Genomic DNA, 27,197 nt, shown 5'->3' with positions numbered 1-27,197 from the left:
ACCATCCATCTATTTATGTCCTACTCGTTGCAAATGTATTTGTCAGTAATGCATGATGGTTCTTCATGCCTGTGCATTTAAGAGGAAGGCAGTTAGAGTGACATGAACGTGTTTTGGTTATATATTTCTTTCTCAATAGCCACGATCAAACTGCGATTTAAATATCTCTTGAATGATGCTGTGAAAGCTACATGCTCGCGGTTCACGTTCTTCTTGGAGACACAGTAGATACCCACAACACCTTCTTCGAAGGAACAGCTATTCGACAAAGGTTCCTCTTAGATATGCAATTTGAATTGTGAGAATACATAAATTGTTAGCAAACGATGATTTTTTCTTTCCTGTCTAAAGTGTCAAATTTATCCCGAATACTTCATATATATATATATATATATATATATATATATATATATATATATGACACTAGTCAACAGAATTTGTTTTCTTTGCAGCTTGAAAAGAAAAAGTAGATGATTCTTGGTTTCTTGCTTTCAACATTAATATTTTTTCATGTATTGCCTTCGGTTCATTTAAAAAGACTTTTAATATGCTTTCAAGCAAGTTTTCACTATTTTCAATATTGTAGAGTTTGCAAGATTTCTGTAGATATTTTCATTATACTTATATATATATATATATATATATTATATTCTCTTGAGCCTAATATGGTTTCTCTGCTGTTATGTAAGGAAAATATATTTGAAATTGTTTCTTTCAGCTTGATGTACATGAAAAGAAGCTTTAAACCAAATGAATACACCAAAAATTAGAAAAACGGATTGTATTTTTAGATTTAGTTTTCTGACAGTAAAATATTTGTGTACCAGTGTAATTAAACTTGTAGTTCCTTTCTGTTGTCCTGGTAGATGGCCATAGCTCTTGATATTCTGAAACTACATTAGCTAAGGTATTTTTATAAAGAGATACATTTTCAATCACGTTTGAAGCTAATTAATCGATCATTATGAATTTTGGAACGCATCTGCTAGGCTTAAAAGTGTTTTATGTGGGCTATATTTAGTTTCTTTTAGTCTCATGCAAAGGGGGTTTGGAATAATTCAGATATCTCTGATATTTATGAAATTTAAACTATAAAGTATTACACATTAATTAATAAACATTCTTAAAATTTCATTCTCTTTGGAATATTTTAAATGTTTTTAGAAAGCATAATATGGATACGACCCCTCATTTGAAATAGTGTGTGGTAATTCATCATACAAGTCCGTTTACATACTGACATGTTTGGGGTGGCTTTTAGAAACAGATTTACTAGTTATCTCTGCTCAAGTCTTTATTTATCCCTCTTTTTCCAACATTCGTTATTATCATTCCCATCTTTGCATTAGCTTTTCCTCACCAAATGATCTTACTACCTCAACTTTTCTGCATCCATTCATCCAAGCAGCATCATTTGTAAATGTGATGAAACCAAATTAATCTTATCTTCTGTTTTGCACACACATTTTTATTTCCGATTGTATCTTCATTTAAGGTTATCAGATATAAGTTGACTCGCATTTCACATCGGTCATTCTCGTATCCTGTTATCCCTGTAACACATATCCTCCTTAATCAAACCTCACTGACCAAGTTTCATTTCTATACATGATCATAGTGCACAATATGGCTGATAAACACTTCCCGTGGGTAACTTTGCTGATTATTTCTGCCAAGGAGGTTATATATTCCATCAAATTTATAACTGTGCACATCGCTTACAAGTCGTCACCAAACTTGGTTAAAATATCTGTCATGGTCTAACTTAGATATCCTCAGATCAAATCAGCTCTAATTAGGTCAAGGCCACAGAAAAGTTAAAATCATACTTTTGGCAAAAATTTCTGTTCTGTTCACCATAGAGACTCTGTTTAGCCCAGTTGATCTCCAGATCTCATATAACATTGACTATGACCTTGACCTTGAAAATTTCGATCATGTTTGACATTTTGACAGAATTTCAACTTAAGTTGTAAGTATGCTGCGTCACAACTCATGTCTTTGTTAGTAATTGCAAAAGTTTCCCATCATTCTTAATCTCTGTGCTACAATGGTATCACCATAGTAACAAAATTTCTGGACTATCTTAATTACTTCATCATCCAAATATATTTTCTCCACATCTGAATTTTCATCCTTTTGCAAGGTTTTCTTACAATTTATTATTCTCTCTCAACCTACTTGTAATTCCTTTTCAGTCATTGAAACAGTGAATAAGGAGCTGGTTAGGATCATAATCCAGTAAGTGTGAAGTTCGTACAGTATCCCACTTCCTACTGATGAGATGATCACCAAGGTGTCCCTATTTATTTGCTTCCTTATGAGAGCAGAGTTAAATGCAAGGTCGGTTTTATTGAAAGGAAAATAGGATAACTTTGGATTAAGACAAAAATAATAACTGCCTGTTTAGAAAGATTTCTCATTCACTGATCGAAGACAAATGAAGATGAAGTGTTGCATCAGAACAGATAGTACACTTTGATGTGAGCTAAAAGACCAAGGAACAAAGTCCTTGCATATCATTAAACAAAGACTGTTGGAGATTCATGGCTGAAACTTGGTGGACAAGTAGGCATAAATTGTAGTTTCTTCGAATGTAATATGGTTTAATTTCAGAAAGGATTGAATTTTATAGACGCTTTCATGCATAGGTTGTATTTAATTTGGGTCACCGTGCACACATTTTTTGGATTCACTTTTGGATCTGTGTCATATTTTTTGAAAAATCTTTTGAATTATTAAACGCTTCATCGTTCAACCTTGTTAATCTATATTAGTAGTATGAAAAGGCGACAGAATGATGACCCCAGGTGAGGTGATTTGTTTTTAACCAAAAGATGAATAGCCTTGATCAAAAAAGAAGTTTTTTGTTAAAGTATTTTAAAAGTATTATTCCTGGATATTAATAATAGTAAAGTAATACATCCATTTTCTTTTCACTTCGCCCAAGAGGTAATCAAAATTCTTTTTTAACCAACAAATTAAGTTATCTCAGAACAGATGAAATAAAACTTTAAGAGGAGTGGACGAGTTAGGGTTAGAATGTTATTTTCTCTTAGTAACTGATACGCAAATTATATTAGGATGGAGCTTGAAAGTGAAAGCAGTCCAACTGGAGAAGCTAATGGAGTGGTGGCAATGGGCATTCAAATTTGAGGCTTTCTTTTCCCCATAAATGATTATATATGCAGTAGCACTTCACTGAATATTTTTGCCTCAGACCTCAATAATTCCTCACTAAGGTCTGCCTCTCCTTTATTGTACCATCTATATCAATAAATCTTGTCTGCCTTTATTATCGTCTTATTCGTTTTCTACCTGAATTAGCACTTTTGTTAATTGCATTTTTTTTCAAAGAATGCAACAGTGTGTACGAGGATTCGAAGGTTACAAAAAAGTAGCATCTAATTAGAACTAAGGACTTATACTAGAGTCTTCCGAGTCATGACCAGATCTTTGTACTTCACTGCATCTGCACGTGCCAGAACTTTTCATTAGAAATAGGGTGACCACTATCCAACTTGAAAAGTCACTAATGAGAAAAGCTCCAAGAATTTGCAATTCCTTATTTGTTCCTTAAAAATAAATAAGTAAAAAAAAAAAAAAGAAAAAAGGAGAACAATTTAAATGTTGATGCTATGCAAGAAAAGTAATTTGGATTCAGTTCTTTTTATAATCTTTAAAAATTTTTAATCTGGAATTACATTTTCTTTTACAAATAATGAATCCTCTACTGTGATTCCCATAATAAGTTTTCCCCCCAAACGAAAAGTAATGTACCAAGATTAATTATGAAGACGAAATTTTATTAAGATGAATAGCCTTGATCAAAAAAGAAGTTTTTTGTTAAAGTATTTTAACAAGGTGTGTAAGTCAATGGAGATTGATGAGAACTCTGCATACAAGAGAAAATATATGTGGATGGTGAATCTATTGAGGCTGCTCAGTTTTGTTACCACGATGATAGCACTGGAACACAGGGTGGGGTAAGTTTTTGCATAATTAAAAGTGGAGTTGATGGAGTAAGTTCAGGAACCTTCTGAAAGCGCGTTACCACCATAAACCAAGAGAAAAGTCTATCAAGCATGCATTTGCAGTATGATGATGTATAGAAATTAAACCTGATCAGTGAAGGTAGAGGACATGTGTTGCATGGAGAGAAATGGTATGACAATGATACGATAGATGTATAATTTAACCCTTGAAGACTTAGATTTGATGATTTCAGAAGAAGATTAAATCAGTGTAGTATATGAAGAGGCATGCAGAACAGGAAACTTTGATGGTATGGCCACGTTGAAAGAATACATGAGCGTTCTTGAGTTAGTAGATGCAAAACAGTTGAGATAGCAGGATGAGTTCACATGGGAATGCCAAAGAAAATATGGGCGGAAGTGGTAAGGATGAACTTGAAGAAGGTTAAATAAAAACCTGGCCAGAAATAGATTAATTTGAAAATAAATTTCACATAAATAAACATGTAAATGACATTAAAGCAAATATGATGATATAATAATAAACTTGAATTATTCAAATTAATGTTTTTTTTCTGTTTTTTTTTACATAGGCATCACCACATCTATGTTGTTATTTTAACGTTTCAACTGATGTAACATCCAACCTTTATTTAATCGAAGGGGGTCGAGAGTTCTCATTCTGTCAGCCATGACCTGATAGAAGCATGCAACCTCCATAAAACTGTCGCTTAGAACTGATTACTTTTAACTGTTGCATCACGTAGCAATCTATCCTTATAGATAACTATACATACGGAATACACTATGACTTAAAATGTACCTCCGGTTATACCCTTACTGTACTGCACCCACATCTTAACCCTCCTAAATCTAAATATATAGTGACTGGGCAAAATTCTTAGCTCAAATCCTAATACCTACTCACACTATAACGCTATCCTGTACCTAAACTAACATAAAGTTAAATGGAAAAATCTAAGGTAAAAGTCTTAATATGCACTAACGCCTTTCTAACAAGCCTGCTCACATAACTGCTTCCACTGCATGTCCCTAAATCACTTTGAGGAGTGTAACTATTCATTAGATATATAACCTCTACAAACTAACCCTGTAGCATTAACTAACCATGTGGGGTCGCAGAAATACCTGGATTAGGACCCAGGTGCGGAGAAAACCCTCTCAGGGCTGATGGACCCAGCATAATCTTCCCCGATCACCCGTCTAGGAGAAGGAAAACTCTAAAACTAAATCAAAGGGGAGGAAGGCCTCTCCATTCTTGGATGACAACCTTCCTAGAGCTGGTGACTCGAACGAATTACCGGTCTGCAGACCTAAATTGCTTAAGGAGTAGATAGGCTCTGTCTATCGCCCGGTTTCCATACTCCTTCGTTGACTATTAGTCAGGCGCAGAGACACTATCACAGTGAATTGACAAAACACTTATTGGTAGATGTTGTTTCTTGTCTAGGGCAATGAATGCCATTTCCCCACTCCCGACACATCCCACACCTCAAAACTGGGCACTTGGGAGTGCTTGAGTACCACACATGCCTGTGCAATTAGATTAGGGTGGCCTTCTTCTGATGGGTTGAGGGTACCGAATTGACAGTTCCTGGCTGCTGTTTCCGACTGGTAGTACAGTCGCCCTAACTCTTTGGTAGCGCTTAGAGCAGCTGCTCCATCAACAGTTGTATAATATTGGGATGTTTGTAGTGCCATGTCGTGCATGGAAAGGGACCCTGCACTCATCCCCGATAGGCTTTACTGAGGCCACAGTCCTAGTTGAAGAAAGGTCAGCTAATGGTCTACTTGTGTTGCATGTCTGATATCCTGCTTAACCTCTTGTTCAGATCCCCCTTACCTAACTGAAACTCTTTAAAAACATGATGACAGTACAACAGTACAATAAAAAAATAAGCTTAAACCAGGTCTAGGGACAAACAAATCCAACTTGCCTCCTCCCTTGAGGCTTGCATTCACTAACATCCGTGGGCTTAGAACTAATTTAGCTGATGTTGAAGCATTTCTCCTAACAAATACCCTGGATATCTTAGCACTAAGCGAGACTAACCTACACTCCTCCATCCCCTTTAACTACTTTAACATGCCTGGCTATCTCCCACTCTGCCGTAAGGACTCTGACAGACATATACACGGACTTGGAGTCTACATTTGTAACATCCTCCCCCTGACTAGAGAAATAAACCTAGAAACGGACGATTAAGCCTTTATGTGCTTTAGACTAAACATGCAACATAACATTAGCTACTTTTATTTTCTTTACCGCTCTCCCTCGACCCAGGACTGCACCATAATAAACAAAGTCTCTGACAGCATAGACACAGCACTCTCCCTCGACACTAGCGCACAAGTACATGTATTTGGTGACTTTAATGTCCACCACAGAAACTTGCTTGAATTCTCTCCTCACACAGATGCAGCGGGCAGTACAACACATAGCTTCTCACCCCCTATCAGAAATGGTTACGTTTCCAACCCGTTTCCCTGACCAGCAAGAACAACACGCATCACTTCTAGATCTGTTTCTGACCACAGTTCCCGAGGATTGTATAACAAATGCTGACAGCCCACTCGGGAACACTGATCATGCAGTGATAATGGTCGAAATCGCCCTAAACTCTAGACCTAAAACTGAAGAGCCATTGCTCAAAATAACGAGATATTATAAAAAGGCTGACTGGGAAGCCATCAGAGATCTTATCAGAGATGCCCCATGGGGAAATAATTTTTCTCCTCCTGCTGAACAGTGCGCAAATGAGACTACTGAATGGTTCAAAACAGCAATTGAAGCACATGTTCACATGCGGAAATTTTAGAGCAATTCCCACTCTCCCCAATGGTTTACTTCTACTTGCGCAACTGCCATTGCTCAAAGGCAGCATGCATACCGCAGATTTAACCGACATAAGTCCAGTTCAAACAGACAGAAGTATATAGAAGCTAGAAGTAACATTAAGAAGGTAATAGCGACAGATAAGAGAGAATTTACGGAAACCACTAAAAAATGCATTGAAGCACAAAAATTAGGAACTCGTGACTTCTGGAAAATCTACAACAGTGTAGTAAATAATGGGCAATCAACAATTCCCCCACTAACCAACAATCACAAGGTTGTTTGCTCAGCAACCGAGAAGGCTAACATGCTTGCCAGTCGGTTTGCCTCAAACTCCACACTGGACCCTTCCAACCACCCCCTGCCTGACTTTCCTTTGCGGACAGACGCCACGCTTGACGATCTAAAAATCACCCCTGCTCAGGTGCATGCTATCATAAAAACTTGACACCTTAAAAGCATGTGGACCTGATCTCATCCCAGCTGTGCTATTAAAAAAGTGCTCAGCTGATGTAGCTCCAGTTCTCTCCAAACTCTACAACAAATGCCTTAATGAATCATGCTTTCCGGGCTGTTGGAAAACTGCTTCTCTGGTACCAGTATTCAAGAATTCTGGTGAAAGAACTGATCCATCAAATTATCGCCCCATTAGCCTCCTCCCACTTTTCGCCAAAATATTTGAGACCATAATTAACCATGCTCTAGTCCGTCACCTTACATATGCTAAACTTCTGACTGACAAACAATATGGATTTAGACAAGCCCGTTCCACCGCAGAAATCCTCACTGTAATCTTTGAATGTATATACCATTCACTGGACAAAGCGGGGGAGGGCAGAGCGGTAGCTCTAGATATATCTAAGGCTTTTGACAAGGTATGGCATGAGGGTCTCCTCAGGAAAATTAAATCATACAGTATCACTGGTAGAATACTTAACATAATTAAATCCTTCTTAGATAAGAGAAAAATCCAGGTTGTCCTCGACAGTCGTACATCTAAACAATATGATATAAATGCAGGAGTGCCTCAGGGGTCTATCCTTGGACCTCTATTGTTCCTAATATTTATTAATGACATCCCCGATAAAACTACCTCTGAGATGGGTATATATGCTGATGACACCACACTCTATAACAGGTATGACAGGAAAACAAATGAACACATAACTAAAGAAATGGCAGAACACTAGAGGATGACCTCCAATCTGTAGTGGAATGGGGACAAAAATGGATGGTCACATTCAATGCTGCCAAGACTAAACTGGTTTCCTTCAATAATTACAAGAAACCTTCTCTGCCACCTATAGCAATGGCCAGTGACTCCCTATCTGAGAGTACATCTTTCAAACTCCTTGGCCTAACATTCACAGGAAACATGAGTTGGAACAATTATATTGAAAACATTGCCAGGGCCGCTGCAAAGAAGGTAGGCTCTCTCTACCGTGCTAGAAAACTAATGACACCTGAAAGTATCCTGTACCTCTATAAGGCCACTATTCGCCCATGTATGGAGTATTGCTGTCACATTTGGGCTGGTGCATCTGCTACTAGTCTCTCGCTTCTAGACAAGGTTCAAAAGAGAGTCGCCAATCTGATAGGCCCTGAACTGGCATCTAAGCTTCAGCCTCTGTCCCATCGACGAAACGTTGCATCCCTCTGCCTGTTCTACAAGTATTTTAATGGTGAATGCTCTGACGAACTGCAGACACTTGTGCCCCCACGATGTAGACACCCTCAACAAACCAGACAGGCAGCTAAATCCCACCCCCACGCAGTAGAGAACCCTAGATGTAAAAGATCTTTCTACTCCAGTAGTTTCTTCCCCAGAACCGCTAGACTCCTGAATTCCATTCCAGGTCCCTGCTTCACCAACTGTACTGACATGCAGAAGTTCAAAAGTTCAAGTGTAACGTGAACCGACATCTTGCTTTCCAAATCCCTACATAGTGCCCCAGTAATTGCTGCCCCTGATAGTTGCTCCCTACACCAAAGTGGCAATGTGCCGTGTTTGGGGTGAAAAACGTAATAAACAAAAAAAAAAAAAAAGGTCAAATAATTGTTCAGTTCGAAATTCTGTAATATTTCCTGAATTCAAAAACGTTCATTTGAAGGCAGGTGGGAGCTCCATTCGTCAAAATACAGGGTGACCCATCCCCCCCCCCAAAGGGCCCCAACTCTAATTAGGCCCAGTTTCTTAGTGTTTTGTCCGAATGAAATGAAACTTTGGTCATAACTAGTTTATTATATTCAAAGCATCACATCAAAACACTAGGCTCTTTCCGTTCTACAGCCTGTGTTCTAGATGGCCTCCATTTAGCTTTTTTTTTTGGGGGGGGGGGTCAACTGTAGATGAGAATAGTAGTCCGAATAATCCAATTCATACACAATTCCAATCCTCATCCATAAAAATTCCTTAACATTATAATATTCCAGTTCCTTTATTACTTTCCACATTTTAATTAATGAGATTGTCTTAAAAATAATTGATGGTACCTATTTGCCAAAAATTTAGATTTTATAAATTTCGAAATTAATTATTCCTAAATCGAAAAGAATTCTGTTAGGATTATCCACTTAAAAGTGACATCCATATTATTTAATCAAAGGATATTTTGCTAACAATTAATTTTAGGACAAGAAAGAAACTATTTATCTGAAAAAAATAATTGTTACGTTAAATAGAAATCCATTTGGAAAAAAAGTTTATTAATTTATTATGATTTGTTGTTACGTTCCTGAAGTTATTGATGTTGGCCATTTTCCTTTTTTAATGTTTTTTTTTTATTTGTAATACATTTTCATTTAATAGTTAAATAGACCACTGAAAACAAATACTAAACTCTTTATACTGTTAAAAAAGTATAACATGTATACGTTTTTTTTATTAAAAAAAATATTAGCTGATGAGTATTTTTAGATTCAAAAGAGAACGTGGAAGGTAAATCACCATGGAATTTCTAGTCTTGCTTGTTTGATTTATAATGCATAACACTTTTATTGGCTGGTTTGACTTACAAATAGAATTAATACATCTAAATATTTGCAGCTACCAATTTCTCCACCGTCTTTACAACTTTCATGGAATAATTTTTTTCTAAGACTTCGCAGTGATATCATTAATTTCCAATTTTGTTCTTGGCACATCATTTTTAGACCTGTCTATTTCTTTCAAAGTTGATATGGCTTGGAAAGAAATGAAATTGCACTTTCCCTCCAGCTATGTGTAAAATAGTAACTTCAGTTCAATTAATTGTATCCAAAGAATTTATTATCATGAAGATTTAGTATATGGCTGTCTGAAGATGGAATTTTGCTGTTTTTTTCATTAATGAGACATTTGGTGTCTGTCTGTCCAAAGGCAAAACTATACTATTTACTACTTTGTAAAGAAACGGGATGTAGAGTTTGTCTTATTGTCACATTATCATCCCATGCACGGTAAACATAACATTTTCTTACTTCGAATTCATGCTATTACTTTTTAACAAGCCAGGCTATTCGGCATTGTCCGCATTGTCCAGGGATAAAGCAATCTGTTTCTATTAAAACCTCTCTTTCTCTTTCTTCTCTTCCCAGCTCATTCCTCTCCAGCTGTGCATACACACAATTTCATGTTGTAAATTAAGCATTTTCTTTCCAAATTAGTACATAAAAGCACTGAAAAACTGCCTTTTATTTAATAGACTAGCGGGTGTACCCGGCGTTGCCCTGGTGTTTGTAGGTGTGTGTGTGTGTTGAAGGGGGGGTAGATCAAAAAAGAAAAAAGTTTTGGAAGAAAAGTAGGCTCGAAAACAAATATTTAAAAAAAAACGAAAAACAAAAAAAAAACGCAGCAAAAAAAGTTTTGGGAGGTAGGATCGAACCTGATGGGAGGGGGAGTACCCGTGTGTGTTGGGGGAGTGATAGATCAAAAAAAGCTCTCGAATTAAAAAAACGAACAAAACCAAAAAAAATTCTTGGGAGAGAGAGGTGGGTAGGCTCGAACCCAAAGCCTTGAGGTTACTAGTTTGATGACATGCCATGAGGCCAGGAAAACAGGGACTTTTGATTAGTTGAAAATAAGCGTTTAAAAATTGAAGGTGGTTTTTCTAGGTCAAATCTTACGCCATAACAGCAGCAAATGAATTCACATCACGAATTTTGTTGTAATTGTAAGATAAAAGTGGACAAAATAAAATATATTTATGACCACGTTTCGTGTGAGATATTATGATCTGTGTAGCATATAAAAAGTTATAAGAATGAGTGAGCAAGCCGAGAACCACCCCGAAAAAAGCCTTTTGCGGACATATAGAAAAAATGCACACACATAAACACACAAACACACATTTGGCTTTTATATTTATAGATGTCTGTTTACTCTTACTTTATATATTAATTCACCATCAGATTAAAAATAATAAATTAAAAAAAAGTTGAGTCAATGAAATTTTATAAAAATGTTTTAAAATATCATTTAACATTTAATTGTTTCCATATCTAAAACTTGATTATTATCTTTTATCTTTTGACCAGGAAGAGACCTGAAAACTTATTCTAAGTAGACACTTAATTTTTTCTTTTACCTAGCAGATGTCTAAAAAATACCTTGTATGGTATCCTTATGCGAGGTTATCCCACTTGAAGGGATAGACTTGTAGATCTTGTCAGATCAGCTATCTAGGAGAAGAAAACCTTGATGTAAAATTTGCATTCTTCATCATGACTCCAATCATCTAGCCACTAAAATCAGCCTCTGTAGAAGTAAAATGTTCTATACATGCCATATAAACGCACTACATAGTCACCTATATGTATGCTCTCACTGATGCATCACTTGCTACTCTCCATCAGGATGGAAAGCAGAAACTGCACTACGGATGCACTTTGGGTAGCCCCAGAATCTTGCTTCCCTACACTATCCTTTAGCCGTCAAATGCCTTGAACAATGTTTCTGACTGAAAGGGCAGAAATGGCTGTTCTCTGGGTTGGTAGGTATTAACATTCTTTCCGGGAGGTCAAGCATAAAGTCCAGTATGAGTTTGATAAAAGTGTTGTGTTGTTAACCTCTTAGTCACCATTACATCAGGATCCATGTGACTATGGGTTTTTCATGGTCCTGAGTTGATTTTGGATTTGAATGTTGGAGCAGCAAGTGTTGTTAGCAGTGCGTCGTATTTTAAAGTTGAGTTTTGAAAGCAAAGTATCGAGTTTTGATAGCAGAATGTCGAGTTTTGGAGTTAATTTTTGAAAGCATAGTGTCAAGTGTTGGAATCACAAGTTTTGACATCAGAGACTTGAGATTTGGAGTAGCAAGTTTTTTATTTGGAAACACAGCATAGTATACAATCCATCAGAGCAAGTATAGAACAGTTAATATTGATTGTTTTAATGCAAAGTACAAAAACAAAATACAAGCACAAATCCAGTTTCTTAAATTTCCTAATATATAATATATATAGATCCCTTTTTCCAACATCAGAGGTCTGCATTCTAAATTCCAGCGATTGAAACCCATCTGCTGGAGATGAAATTTTCTGTGTGAAATTGATATCGATTCATCAACTTCTGCTAATGACTTCAAGATTTCTAACTTTATCTCAAAATCCAATCTTCAAGATCGCCGTGGAATTCATGTTTACATTAGGGACGGTTTTCTATGTGATAGGGACGGTTTTCTATATGGTAGGGACGGTTTTCTATGTGGTAGGGACGGTTTTCTATATGGTAGGGACGGTTTTCTATGTGGTAGGGACGGTTTTCTATATGGTAGGGACGGTTTTCTATATGGTAGGGACGGTTTTCTATGTAATAGGGACGGTTTTCTATATGGTAGGGACGGTTTTCTATGTGATAGGGACGACGTCTCCAGTAAAAACTCTGAACTGCCTTGTATGTGTTACTATATTGCCCTTATTCACAGCATTTCTTTTATCTTTGCCTTTTATCATCCTAACAACAACAGAGTTACTGGCATTTAAAAAAATATTAACAAGATCCTAATTATCCTTCTGCCAACATTTTTATTTGTGGTGATGTCAATGTACACAATATTGAATGACTCCAATAAGACTGATGATGAAGGAAAGTTCATTCATGATTTTTTCCAATAAACTGACCGACACACTTGCATACCTGATGCTGACAGACACCATGCAATCCTTCTGATGACTTATCCTGAATACTGTGCATCTACTGTTTTGTCCCCTCTGGGATCTTATGATCTTTTGGGTGTGGCCATCAAAATCAAATCTTATTTCCCTTTCCATTGCAGAATGTACAGATTCTTGGATGCTAATTGGAATGATTTTAGATCTTTCTTCGGGAAATTTATCTTCATTCAGTTTTTAAAATAAATGTCTTCTCTATCACCTCCGATATATCCTGCATGGCATCTGATATAATTTTTTTGTAAAAAACTTAAAACCATATATTTAGTCAACCATATTGATGAGTTGCTTTTTCTTTAAGATGGGGGAATTTTTATATGCAAAACTTTAGAAGATAGTGCATGTATCGGATCTTTATATAATCAAACTGAATAATACTTTATCATAACTGACCATAAATATCCATAAAATTATGCTCCTAATTTTACCAAATATAGCTTGGTAGAAATTTCTTCCCAGTTCAGCCATAATTCTATAATGGAATATAATGGAGGATATTATGAAAGAAGGTAGCATCGTTTAGTTTTTATTTTTATTTATTTAATTTTTTGATACATTTAAAAATTTATTTTTTATTTTTATTTATTTAATTTTTGATACATTTAAAAATTTATTTTTTATTTTTATTTATTTAATTTTTTGATACGTTTAAAATTTATTTTTTATTTTTATTTATTTAATTTTTGATACATTTAAAAATTTATTTTTTATTTTTATTTATTTAATTTTTGATACATTTAAAAATTTATTTTTTATTTTTATTTATTTAATTTTTGATACATTTAAAAATTTATTTTTTATTTTTATTTATTTAATTTTTTGATACGTTTAAAATTTATTTTTTATTTTTATTTATTTAATTTTTGATACATTTAAAAATTTATTTTTTATTTTTATTTATTTAATTTTTTGATACGTTTAAAATTTATTTTTTATTTTTATTTATTTAATTTTTGATACATTTAAAAATTTATTTTTTATTTTTATTTATTTAATTTTTGATACATTTAAAAATTTATTTTTTATTTTTATTTAATTTTTTGATACGTTTAAAATTTATTTTTTATTTTTATTTATTTAATTTTTTGATACGTTTAAAATTTATTTTTTATTTTTATTTATTTAATTTTTTGATACGTTTAAAATTTATTTTTTATTTTTATTTATTTAATTTTTTGATACGTTTAAAATTTATTTTTTATTTTTATTTATTTAATTTTTGATACATTTAAAAATTTATTTTTTATTTTTATTTATTTAATTTTTTGATACATTTACACATTTTTATTTTTATTTATTTAATTTTTTATACGTTTAAAAATTTATTTTTATTTTTATTTATTTAATTTTTGATACATTTAAAAATTTATTTTTATTTTTATTTATTTAAATTTTTGATACGTTTAAAAATTTATTTTTTATTTTTATTTATTTAATTTTTTGATACATTTAAAAATTTATTTTTTATTTTTATTTAATTTTTTATACGTTTAAAAATTTATTTTATTTAATTTTTATTTATTTAATTTTTTTGTACGCTAATTTTTTTTTTTACTTCACTCCAAACAAGACATACTGCCACTTGGACTATTTGGGATCATATCTACAGGGGACTATCTAAGGAGATGAGCAGGATTTCTGTTCACATTACACTTAAACCTATGCATGTGCATACAGTCAATAAAGTAGAAAATAAAAGGGAATTCCAAAGTCTAACAGGCTGAGGGAAGAAGCTATTAGAGTAGAAGGCTTTCCAGCATCTAGGAACTTGTACAGTGAAGCGGTGAGATCTTGCCAACTAATCGGTTTTTCGGTGGGCAGGTGTCTGTCAAAGGGGTGCAAATGCAATGAGTTTATCAGAGCACATTCCATTAAAGTACTGAAATGGAACATTGTGGCTATGAGACAGAGGTTGAAGTTTGGTTGATAGTGTGGGATCTACTAGACTTTTTTGGAATCCTGTCTAAAAGTGAGAGACTAGTGGTAAATGCACCAATCCAGATGTGACAACAATACTCGATACATGGATGTGACAACAATACTCGATACATGGATGTGACAACAATACTCGATACATGGATGTGACAACAATACTCGATACATGGATGTGACAACAATACTCGATACATGGATGTGACAACAATACTCGATACATGGATGTGACAACAATACTCGATACATGGATGTGACAACAATACTCGATACATGGATGTGACAACAATACTCGATACATGGATGTGACAACAATACTCGATACATGGATGTGACAACAATACTCGATACATGGATGTGACAACAATACTCTATACATGGATGTGACAACAATACTCGATACATGGATGTGACAACAATACTCGATACATGGATGTGACAACAATACTCGATACATGGATGTGACAACAATACTCGATACATGGATGTGACAACAATACTCGATACATGGATGTGACAACAATACTCGATACATGGATGTGACAACAATACTCGATACATGGATGTGACAACAATACTCGATACATGGATGTGACAACAATACTCGATACATGGATGTGACAACAATACTCGATACATGGATGTGACAACAATACTCTATACATGGATGTGACAACAATACTCTATACATGGATGTGACAACAATACTCGATACATGGATGTGACAACAATACTCGATACATGGATGTGACAACAATACTCGATACATGGATGTGACAACAATACTCGATACATGGATGTGACAACAATACTCGATACATGGATGTGACAACAATACTCTATACATGGATTCATGGTAGCTTTGTAGAGATACAGGGTACTCTCAGATGTGAGTAGTTTTTCTTGCACAGTAGAAGGAAAGCCACCACCTTTGCAGCAGCCTTTGCAATGTTCTCAATGTATTTGTTCCACTTCATGTTGCCTGTGAATGTTGAGCCGAGTAGCTTGAAGGATGAGCTCTCAGCTAGGGTATTATTAGTCATGGCAAACAGTATTTGAGAAGGCTTCTTGTAATTGTTAAAGGAAAGAAGTTGAATATCATTTATTTTGGAGATTTGCATATTAATGAATCCATTCCGATATTTTTTGTTGGTTTCTTTTGAGAAAGATATATATGAGTGAATGGAGGAAGTGAAATTATTTTGTTTCTGTTTTTCAAGCCATTTAATGTAAGGAAATAAAAAAGAATGAAAGATGATTGAGTTGTATAATAACAGAAAGAGGAAAAGAATCATCTCAAGAAAAGATCGTTTTTACAACGGATGGTGATGAATTCAGAAGCAAAATAATCAAACCTACAATCAAAATATTAGCATGACTGTGAGGAATCCAATATGGCGCTACCAACGTTTAATTGGTGAAGAAATTTCTTAGGGAGTTATTACTTGAGGTTAAGGGTTTTTAATTTTAATTTGGAGGGGGTTAATTTGATGGCTGGAGGAGTAAAAGTTCACTGTGCATGCTATTTAAAGACATACCTTGAATTTATTAATTATCAAAATGTATTTCAAAATGGGCAGAAACAATTATATGAATAAATAATTTTTTTAATTGAACTCTGGATATTTACCAAGTTATTATATATGTATATAATTTATTTTCTAGATGAACATTTTCTGTGCTTATGATTGGGAGGTGTTATTGTACATCTTTCGAATCTTCTTACCGCTTATCGCTCTCGTTCTATGGATAAAAGGCAGTTCTTTTATGCCGTTGTTTGAACGTATTACGACCACATTTGTGTCCACGGCATCAGCTTTACTTGGATTCTGGTATCACACACACAAGGAGAAACCTGTACCTGACAACGACAGAGTGAAATTTCATGTTACATCGAAAGGTAAGTGACAGTCCAAAAATGTAATTTATTTGAATCTGCATGTTTCATTGTTGACTTGTTTAATTCTGTTGTTGAAATGAGATTGCTTCATTCTTCTTTCAGACAAGTGACCACATAAACGTTTCTAACATGCATTGTGAAAGTGATGTTCGTGAAATAGACAAACTTCTATTCAACTCAGTATCCAAGACGGTCACTGTCATACTCATCAGAATAGCAAGCGTCCGCGTATTTGTGCATTGTGTGGATGTGCGTGCGAGCGGTGGCGTGACGGAGGAGGGGTGGACTTGCTGCAGGGAAGTGTTGGGTGGGAAAAGAGAAAAAAAGATGGCGCCTGGTGTTTTATAAACTGTGGTTTCACGAGATCACAAGAAAACAGAGGGCACGCATGCAAATGAGACAGGGTGAAAACCTGCATAAAATGCTTGAGTGAGAGGAAGGAACAGTGTCGTTTACAGTCATGAGGTTATTGTGTTACTATTGCGAGCGTTGGTGAAGTTGAATTCGATACAGTCACTTCTTGGGTCACGATAAAATAACTGCTTAAGAATTACTCTTTTTCTCTTTGCAAAAGGTGCAAAATGTTATTTAAACATTACCTCAACAATACAGAAGGATTTCTTCTTTACTGACCGAGCATAAAGGAACTCGTTGCTTCTAGCCAAAAGATAAGAATCTTCCTTTTATGCATGAATCCAGTGCTCATCTCCGTTTGACATGATCACAGGCTTGATCGAGGTGAGAGACAGTTTTACAGAGATTTTCTGCGTAGCCTTCTTCGCAGATGCTTCCCGGTAACTTTCAAAGCAAATGACGATGTTGTTGTTGCTCATCAGTACATGTCCAAAACGTCTGAACAGCTATTCTCTCAATTTTGCTCTCAATCAGTGCGATGCTGTAACACTGTCAGATATAGTCAAGCAGTGTAATTCCAGATATTCAACAGAGCATTTTAGTTTCCGTAATAGTGAATCTTTGCTCTACTTTCCTCATTGGTGGTAAGAACTCGGAGCTGTGCAAAGGGACAGGTCTCACAACAGTTTGATAGATCTTGAACTTTAAGTCGCTGATCTTGCTGTCATAGGTGGTGTATCAATGGAGCTACTTCGCATTCATATACACATAACCTATCTCTGGTTAGCTCTTTTTTAATTTTAATCTCTATTTATAAAATTAGTAAAACTTTACATAGGTTCAAAGCTCCCAATCTTTTAATATGCGAATAATTGCCAAGAATTTTAATGCTTTCAAGGGAAGCTACTCTTTGTGAACAAAAAGCTATAATGAACAAAAGAATTTAATTATTTATAACCAACGATATATTAATGGAATGTTGCTCCCCCTCACTTGAATGTTTAAGAAGAATTAGTGGGAAACGAAAAAAACCCCCAAAAAACTACTCTAAACATTTCTCAACCGGAATGATTATTTTCAGAAGGAAATAAACATAAAAAATTAAAAAAATATGTTTGTGACAATAATATGGTTGAAAGAGGAAACAAAAATCGACTGGATCAAATTTGAATTTGATCAGGGATACCTTTTAGCAGATTTCTGCTTTATTTTTGAGTGCAGGAAAAAAGTGAATTTTTACTTAAATTGTTAAAGCCTTAAATGGATGTGAATTTTCCACTAATCAAAATCTGCCTTTTGTTTTTTTTTAATAAGAAAAAGCTGATTTTCCTTTCCTTATTTTTATATTCCAATTTGTTCGAATATTATCTTTCTTCCTCCTTTTGTCACTGTTTCTTTATCTTTTCCTATTTTTTCCACATGGATATGAGTTCTCTGCTATTTCATAGAACTCCATTAATAATAAGAAACTACTAATTTTTATGAAAACACTCGAGCCTTACCTCCATATTTTTCGTCAATATTTTGCTTTATCTCTCTTCCTCTTTTTCTATTTTTCTCTCTCCGTTTTGTCTTGATTTGCCCCTCCCCTCTTTTCCCCTCTTATGACAGTTCTCTCTGAAAACTGAAGATGTGAATTTTGCTGTGAAGACTAAAACTACAAACGATTCACAAAGAGATTAGAGGAGTAGACTAATTTTGTTTAGTCAAAGAATGACTTCCTGCCTTTCCCTCCATATCTTAACTGAAACTGATTGAAGTTTTATCTTCCTACCATGATTGGAAGATGTGACACAAAATCGGGAAAGTGGGCATTGAACAGGCAGTGCCTGAGACAAAGATCAATTTGATTGACCAAAAATCTCCAGGCAGCCCTGTTGATATGCCCTCAGGATATTAACAATTTCAAATTCTCAAACAGTGAGAACGTAAAGCCTGAAAGAGTGGCTCTCCTAGAATTGCACAAAACCATACTTCAGCCTAACAGAGAACAAGCCACTTCTGCAATGACCTTGATTCTAATGGTCTGAAATTTATGTACCGCCGTCTTCACACCATGCTCACAAAGGCAGGGGTCCTGGCCCGGAGGTTGGGAAATTCATCTAAATTTCAACTTTTTTCACATTAGCTAGTCACATCCTTGATTGATGTGTCAGACAGATTGATGTTTGACTCTGGCTTCCAAAATTCAACAAGTTAACTTTGCATATAAATGTTATTGTTTAAAATTTGTATTTTCTGTTCATGCATAAACTGCTAGTAATATAAAGGATAAATTAATGGGATTTTACAGATGAAGAATTATTCTCTTTCTACAATGTTCTGCATTGCGATGTCTAAAATGATATGGGTCAGGAAGGACATATCAAGGCCTTTGAAATTAAGACTTGATAGTTCATATTGCTGTATATGGAAACGAAACTCAACTATACTTGGCAGAGAATGAAAGGAAGCTTTGAAATTAAATTTGAAATTAAAGAAATATCGTTCGAATAATTCTGCGAAATAGACTAAGAAATGTAGATATCAAAATAGTCTTAATATTAACAGATCCATCAACAACATTGTTGCTTGAAAAAAAAAGAGATAAATGTGATTTGAACATGTTTCTAGGATACCAGATTATAGCTATGTGAAGAAATCATATCAATAATCTTTCATAAAAAAATGATGAAAACAATAACCACCAAAGAGATGAGCCGACCAGGTAAGGGTTGCTACTCGCATACCATTTTCGACAGCTGAAAAACTGAAAAAATCTTAACAATTTGCAGAAGGCCTTGAGAAAAAATAATTTAAAATTATTCAAAATTGAGGGGAAAATTGTGTGTGAAATCTGAGAAACTTGGATTCTTATATAAATAAAGATTTTGTTCGTCTGTCAATCAAAAATTTGTTAAGGTAGTAAAATACATTGCAGAATTTGTTTCATTTCGAAATATCAGTAATTGTTTTTTTCGTATAAATGGAGCTTAAAACATCATCATACAAAAATGATTATCTTTGGTATGTGTTGTGGGGTACAAATCACCTCTATGTAAGAACTAAGTAGAATCAACCAGCCCTATGAATACCTCTGGTTTCAAAGACTAAATGGAGACATTCATACCATGTTTAACCGCATGCTACGAACGCGTTCCTCTCATACTACTTTAGTGGTTCCTGTATTCTTTATGATAAATACATATTATATTTTATACACTTTACACTACTTGTGGTTTCTTTCATTTGTAACCCCTTGCACTGGCGACTAGGACGATTCCAGTCCTTCCCGGATCAATCTACAATAATTGTTAACAACAACTGAATGATGAATATTCGGACAACGAATTCACTCTAAAAAAAAAAAAAAAACAGCCATCGGGAGACAGCACTTGACGACCAAAAGGATTCAAGAAAAAAAGAACACATGCGGATATTCGAAATAATTTTTTCCTACACTTGGGGGTAATTCGAAGCTTCAAGAGTATTTATTTTTCAAGAGTTCGGTGAAGAACGAGAAAAACTACTTGTATTATTACTGAATTAACGAGACCAAGTTTTCAGTAAGTACAAAAAAAACTTTGTCGTTCTAAAAAGCATGTCTTGCTAATACGTCTTATGGTTAAAAGGCATTAGCGTTGGAAAAAGAAAAGAAAAAACTCCTGCAAAAGTAAATGATATTTTTTAAAGCGATCGAGTATTTGCACAAATAAAAAAAAAAGACGTCGGATTTTAATCTGATTAAAATAAACTTTTTACTAGTCGACGGGACTGCACGTTGAAGAAAAAAAAACAATTTCGCTAAGCACGACAAATAAAGTGTTAACGAGAAAAGGGCATTCTTTTTCGCACAGAGATAAAAAAGAATAGCCTATGCTATAAACTCTCTTTCACAGATAAGTAACTTTTTCTTTTTAAAGAAAAAAAGAGGAAAAAATGTGTAGGATAAACAAGGAACTGAACCCAGTACCTACCCGTTACGAAAATGGAAAAAATAACAAACGAAATCTACTGCTTTCTGTATGAATGCAAACGCCGAATTATTTTCTCAGAGAAAATGCCACACGAGGAAATAAATATACGAAAGAAATATTCGTTAAATAACCAGGTACAAATTTTGTAAAGGGTTTTTCTATAGAGTTGGTTCTATAAGTAAATCAACGAATTGTGAGAAAAAATTGGCAATACAGAAACAAAACGAAGATAGCTGAATTTAATAAAATATTTCGAAGAAAAACGAGGAAGAGAAAAGAAAGAAATGAACGAACAGATATCGGAAAAGCAATTAGATTTAATGAAATTATTCGAGGAAAAACAGGAAAGAAATAGGAAAGAAATGAATGAACAAATATTGGAATTGAAAAAATTACATTTAGAGCAACAAAATCAGTCAGATAAAAAAATGGATTTGATAACACAAGTTTTAGTGAATAAGGACAGCGGAGAAGAAACCGGCACGGCTGTTTCCCTAAAATGCGATCTGATCAGCTATTGATACATTTCACTATGCTCCTGAGGAAGACCTTACGTTTGAGGCATATTTCAGAAGATTTGAAGACTTTTAAAAATTGATTGCACTGCATGGATGGATCAAAGGAAGGTTCGTTTATTGCTACGAAAGTTAGGTACACCCAAACATAATAAATTCATGGACTATATTTTACTAAGAAAAACCAACGAATTGTTGTTTGATGAGGCAGTCAAACTATTAATGGAGTTATACTGCCCAAAAAGAAGCCTTTTTCATAAAAGATGGAAATGCATGAATCTTACACGTAAGGAGAGTCAGGACTATACAACATTTCCATCTATATTTAATAAGCACTGTGACGATTTCAAATTGTCGTCATTAACGGTGGACAAATTTCAAATGCGTAATATTCACACAAGGTTTGATAGCCACAAAAGACGCCGATATAAGACGTCGTGATCTTAATAAATTGGAATTAGAACCTGATTTGACGCTTCACAAACTGGCTGAAGATTGTCAGCGGTTCGTGGCAATGAAGCAAGATTCCCGAAACATAGAGGAAGCAAGTATCACTCACATTAAAAAATACGCTTTAAAAATAATAAGAGCAAAAGTAGCAAAAAAGTAAAAACTTCAAACTTCACCGACAGAGAACATAAATGTGGAGAACGTCATGGGTACAATGCATGTCAGTACCAAAGGAAAATAACATGTGACCTATGCAAGCGAGCAGGGCACAAGGCCTCATATTGAGAACAAAAATAGCAAAGAAAAGCTACGTAACAACTGCAAAAATGGACCCTGCAACAACAGATACCACAAGGAAATATGTTACGGTGAGAATCAGAAATAAAGAAGTAAAACTGCATCTCGATTCAGGGTCGGATTTATCAATTTTAAATTTTCACATGTGGAAGCGAATAGGAAAGCTCACGATGACAAAAACGGATAAAGTCACAAGATCGGTAACTGGTGAAAAAATAAATTTTGAGGGTGAGGTAGTTATTAATGTGTCACTAAAAGAACGACAAAAAGCTAAAAGTTTTCATTCTAAGGAACGCAACGAACTTATTCGGGACCGATTGGATTCAGGAATTTGAATTATGGGACTCGCCAATGAGTGATTTTTGTCACAAAGTCGAAAACCTAACGGCCAAAGCTAACAAACTCAAACAGGATCTCAAAAAATCTTTCCCAAGTGTTTTCTCCGAAAAGCTTGGGTGCTGCACAAAAATAAAGGCGAGATTTGAATTGCTGGACAAAGCAAAACCAATATTCCAAAAGCCACGGAGCGAACTGTTCGCTTCGAGGGAAAAAATTGAAAAAGAATTGGAAATACTAGTTAACAGTGGGATTTTAACCCCTATTAACTATAGTGAGTGGGCAGCCCCCACCATATACGTGAAAAAAATCTAAAGAGATTAAGGTATGTGCTGACTTTTTGATTGGATTGAATGCGGCGCTCAAGGACCATCACTACCCACTACCAAACCCAGACGAAATATTCGCTAAGTTAAATGACAGAAAATATGTTTCCAAAATAGACTTAAGCGAGGCATGCCTACAAATACCAGTAGAGGAAGATAGTTCGAAACTTTTGTGTATCTCAACGCACAAAGGACTTTATAAATTCAATAGATTGGCATTTTGTACAAAAGTAGCTCCTGCAACTTTCCAACAGGTAATTGATACTTTGCTAAGCGGTTTGGATTTCGCAATAGGCTATCTGGACGATATTCTTATGCGTAATCAAAATTTTGAACAGCATAGAGATCATGTATTTAAAGTGTTTGACAATAAAAGAATACGGCTTCACATTGATGTAAAATTTTTTTGAAACGAATTAAATACCTGGGTCATATCATAGATAAGGACGGGAGGAAACCCGATCCAGACAGGTCCACAGCTATAAAAGACATGCCAGAATCTCGTTGCAGAGTTTTTGAGGGCTTACGAACTATTATCAAACATTCATTAGAACATGCATGAATTGCGTGCGTCATTAAATGTACTATTAAAAAGGACAAAAAAGGAGACTGGACGCCTGAGTGCCAGGCAGCGTTTAAGAAATTACAAGATGTATTAACGTCAGATTTATCCCTGACTCATTTCAATCAAAAACAAGACATTATTGTCGCAACTGACGCAAGTTCTTATGGGATCATGGCGTGTATTCTACACAAGATGTCTGATGGGTCCACTAAGCCGATCACCCATGCGCCAAGAACTTTATTTCCTGCCGAGAAGACTTACTCCCAAATCAAAAAGGAAGCACTGGGGATTATATTCGGTGTTACAAAATTCCACCGATTATTACACGGTCGTAAATTTAAATAACAAACTGACTATTAAGCCGCTTATAACAATCTTTAGCTCTAAAACAGGTCTGCCAACTTACACAGCCAACAGACTGCAAAGATGTGGGACCATTCTCCTGAATTACGATTTCAGTATGGAATTTCTTACATCTCCGAAGTTAAGTCACACAGACAGATTGTCGAGATTAATCCTGAAATCAAGGGAATCGCCGGAAGACATCGTAATAGCGTCACTACAAAGTGAAACAGACTATACACAAATACTATGTAATACGATCAAGGAACTGCCAGTCACTTTGGAAGATATAATAAGGGAAGCTGAAGAAGTTAGTTTCAGCAAAGAAATGAAACAAAAAATTAAATCAGATGAATCGGCGACAGAAGCTTATTCTATGTGCAATGAGGTACTGCTATACCGGAAAAGAGTAGTAATCCCAGCTACACTACAAAATAAAATTCTAAAGAATTCTGGGGCTACACGAATGAAGAGCCTCATGAGGTCCTACGTTTACTAGAAGAGTATGGACACTGATATAGAAGACATGGTAAAGTTGTGTAAGGGATGCGCATTGGCTGTAAAAGCACCCCCAATACAATTTAGCTCGTGGCCTAAAACGGACCACCCATGGCAAAGAATACACGTAGATTACGCAGGCCCACTGGATGGAAACTATTATTTAATATTGGTAGACAGTTTTTCAAAATGGCCTGAGGTATTTCGATGTAAAAGTCCAACAACGGATTTTACAATCAGTGCTCTTCACGAATTGTTCACTAGGTTTGGTGTTGTTGATTTCTAGTGTCAGACAATGGCACACAATTCACTTCAGCAGATTTTAAAAGCTTCTGCGAGAATTTCCAGGTTAACCACATAACGACGCCAACCTATCATCCCCGATCGAGCAGTCAGGCAGAGAGGTTTGTAGATACGTTGAAAAGAGCCATGAAGAAGGCTAAAGGAACGCCCTCAAAAATGGCGTTACAACAGTTTTTACAAGTTTACGGAATTATGCCAAATGAAAACACTCCATCGAAGATGTCGCTGGCAGAGTTAATGTTCGCAAGGAAAATTAGGCTGGTCTTCGAGAAACTTTACCAAAACAGGTGAAACCGCCAAATACTATAGTTCCTAAAAAGAGGTATTTACCTGGTGAAAAGGTATTTTTTCCAGGTACACAAAAATAATAGCACAATGTGGGAACTAAGAAAGGTCCAGAAAAGGATCGAATGGATGGCCACATTATTGAAGGTCCAAGATTTATGCATAAGTAACATTTAAACCAAATTCGGAAACGTATAACTGATGACGATAGACAACCGCCTGCTGAAAAAGAAGAAGTAATGAACCAGATATATGATACGTTAAACTTGGTAACACCAAAAGCAGCCGGACAACGCCGGTCCTCCAGAAAAAGGAAAATGACCGACCCGATAGAGATCAACCCCAGGAAAAAGAGCTATACGATCATCCCAGGGGAATGAAAAGCTCGGGGGTGGGGTGGTGGGGTACAAATTACCCCTGTTTGAGAACTATGTGGAATCAACCAGTCTGGTTTCATAGACTAAATGGAGACATTCATACCATGTTTAACCGCATGCTACGAACACGTTCCTCTCATACCATTTTAGTGGCTCCTGTATTCTTTATGATAAATCCATATTATATTTTATACACTTTACGCTACTTGTGGTTTCTTTCATTTGTGACCCCTCGCACGAGTCTACAACAGTATGATATCATAGATTTATGATTTATGCCATGTTTCAAAACATGAATTCAAACATAAGCACTATTAAAAGAATCTATTAAAAGGTAAACATTATCAATAGCATTGGAAACACTAATAAATATCAGAAATTTTGTTTTCAAGGATGTGGCGAAGCTCTCTGAAGTATGCAAATAAGTAAGGAAGTAATGTTTACAATCGGGGAAATAATTGATTGTTATATTTTTTATTGCAGTTGAAAATCCGCACAGTGAGAAAGTTTCTGTAAAGTGGCTTATCTCATGGAAGTCTATGCCAGAAAACAGTGGTCACTCGACGAGTTCCGATGGTCCAAGTGGGGTCAGCATAAGCAGTGAACCATCAAACGGTGGCACAAATTTCACGTTCTATGATTCGAATGGGACTGAATACAATATGAATACTTCTATTCAAAGTTTTGTCGGTAAATATTGATTCGTTATTGAACATTAATTTTCATTATTCAATCTACTATTCTCATTTTTGTTGTTATTTTAACAACGTTTTTGTTGGAATTATATGTTATTGATTAACAGAAATAGGAAAGCGCATTCTTTCATTGCTTAGTGGAGATAATTTGGGGAAGAAAATCTGTCAGTACAATGGTCTATCACGTTAAATTTTAAACTTTCAGAATCAATGGAATCTATTATGATCATTAAATATTCAGCGCATCTTAGTGTATAGATTTTATAATTTATGTGCTATTTTGTCACACACACACACGCACGCACGCACACACACACACACACACACACACACACACACACACACACACAAAATGTCCATTAAATCTTATTTTTATTATGATTTATCTAATGCAAAAACATGTTTGTTTTAGTATTTCTCGTTTTGTTATCATCGTAATATTTTGTTATTAAAACACGCAAATTGCTATAAAACTAAATATGCCAAAAATTAGAAAAAATATCTGGAGGTCTTGTGTTAGGAAATAATAATTTTAACACATTTTAAGTTTCCGTATGAATTAACCATGCGAATTCCAAAGTTGTTAATTAAGTTACTTTGTCAACAAGTAATTTTGTGGGCTAATAACGCATCGGAAAAACATTTAATTGCATTTTGAGATTAAATGTAAAAGAAAAAATACAAATAAAAAAATCTAAACAATTTGTAGAAGGCCTTGAGAAACAAATGAATAAAAACTATTTAAAATTGAGGGCAAAATTGTGTGTGAAATCTGAGAAACTTGGATTCTTATATGAATAAAGATTTTGTTTGTCTGTCAATCAAAAATTTGTTAAAGTAATGAAATACATTGCAGAATTTGTCTCATTTCGAAATATTAGTAATTGGTTCTTTCTTATAAATGGAGCTTAAAACATTACTATACCAAAATAATTATCTTTGGCATGATGTCATAGATTTATGATTTGTTACATGTTTCAAAACATGAATTCAAACATAAATAATATTAAAAAATACATTAAAAGGTAAACATCATCAATAGCGTTGGAAATTATTTTCATAGTTAAAGCAATTGTTTTGAACTAT

At 34.9% G+C, this 27,197-nt stretch overlaps 1 protein-coding gene across 1 annotated transcript in view; it reads left to right on the top strand.

Annotated features, from left to right (window-relative positions):
• The window catches only part of LOC145263675 (uncharacterized), a 118,643-nt gene that overhangs the window by 21,092 nt on the left and 70,354 nt on the right, over positions 1-27,197 (top strand). The window contains exons 2-3 of the mRNA XM_080120551.1: positions 16,578-16,812; positions 25,900-26,106. Of these exons, the coding sequence (XP_079976677.1) occupies positions 16,578-16,812; positions 25,900-26,106 (442 nt within the window). The remainder of the gene's footprint in view (positions 1-16,577; positions 16,813-25,899; positions 26,107-27,197) is intronic.

This window comes from Euprymna scolopes, chromosome 39 (genome assembly GCF_053919585.1).
Source record: "Euprymna scolopes isolate OS-2025 chromosome 39, ASM5391958v1, whole genome shotgun sequence".
NCBI classification, from domain to species: Eukaryota; Metazoa; Mollusca; class Cephalopoda; order Sepiida; family Sepiolidae; genus Euprymna; species Euprymna scolopes.
The sequence above is the reverse complement of the archived record's forward strand: the minus strand, read 5'-3'. Positions and strand labels throughout refer to the sequence as shown.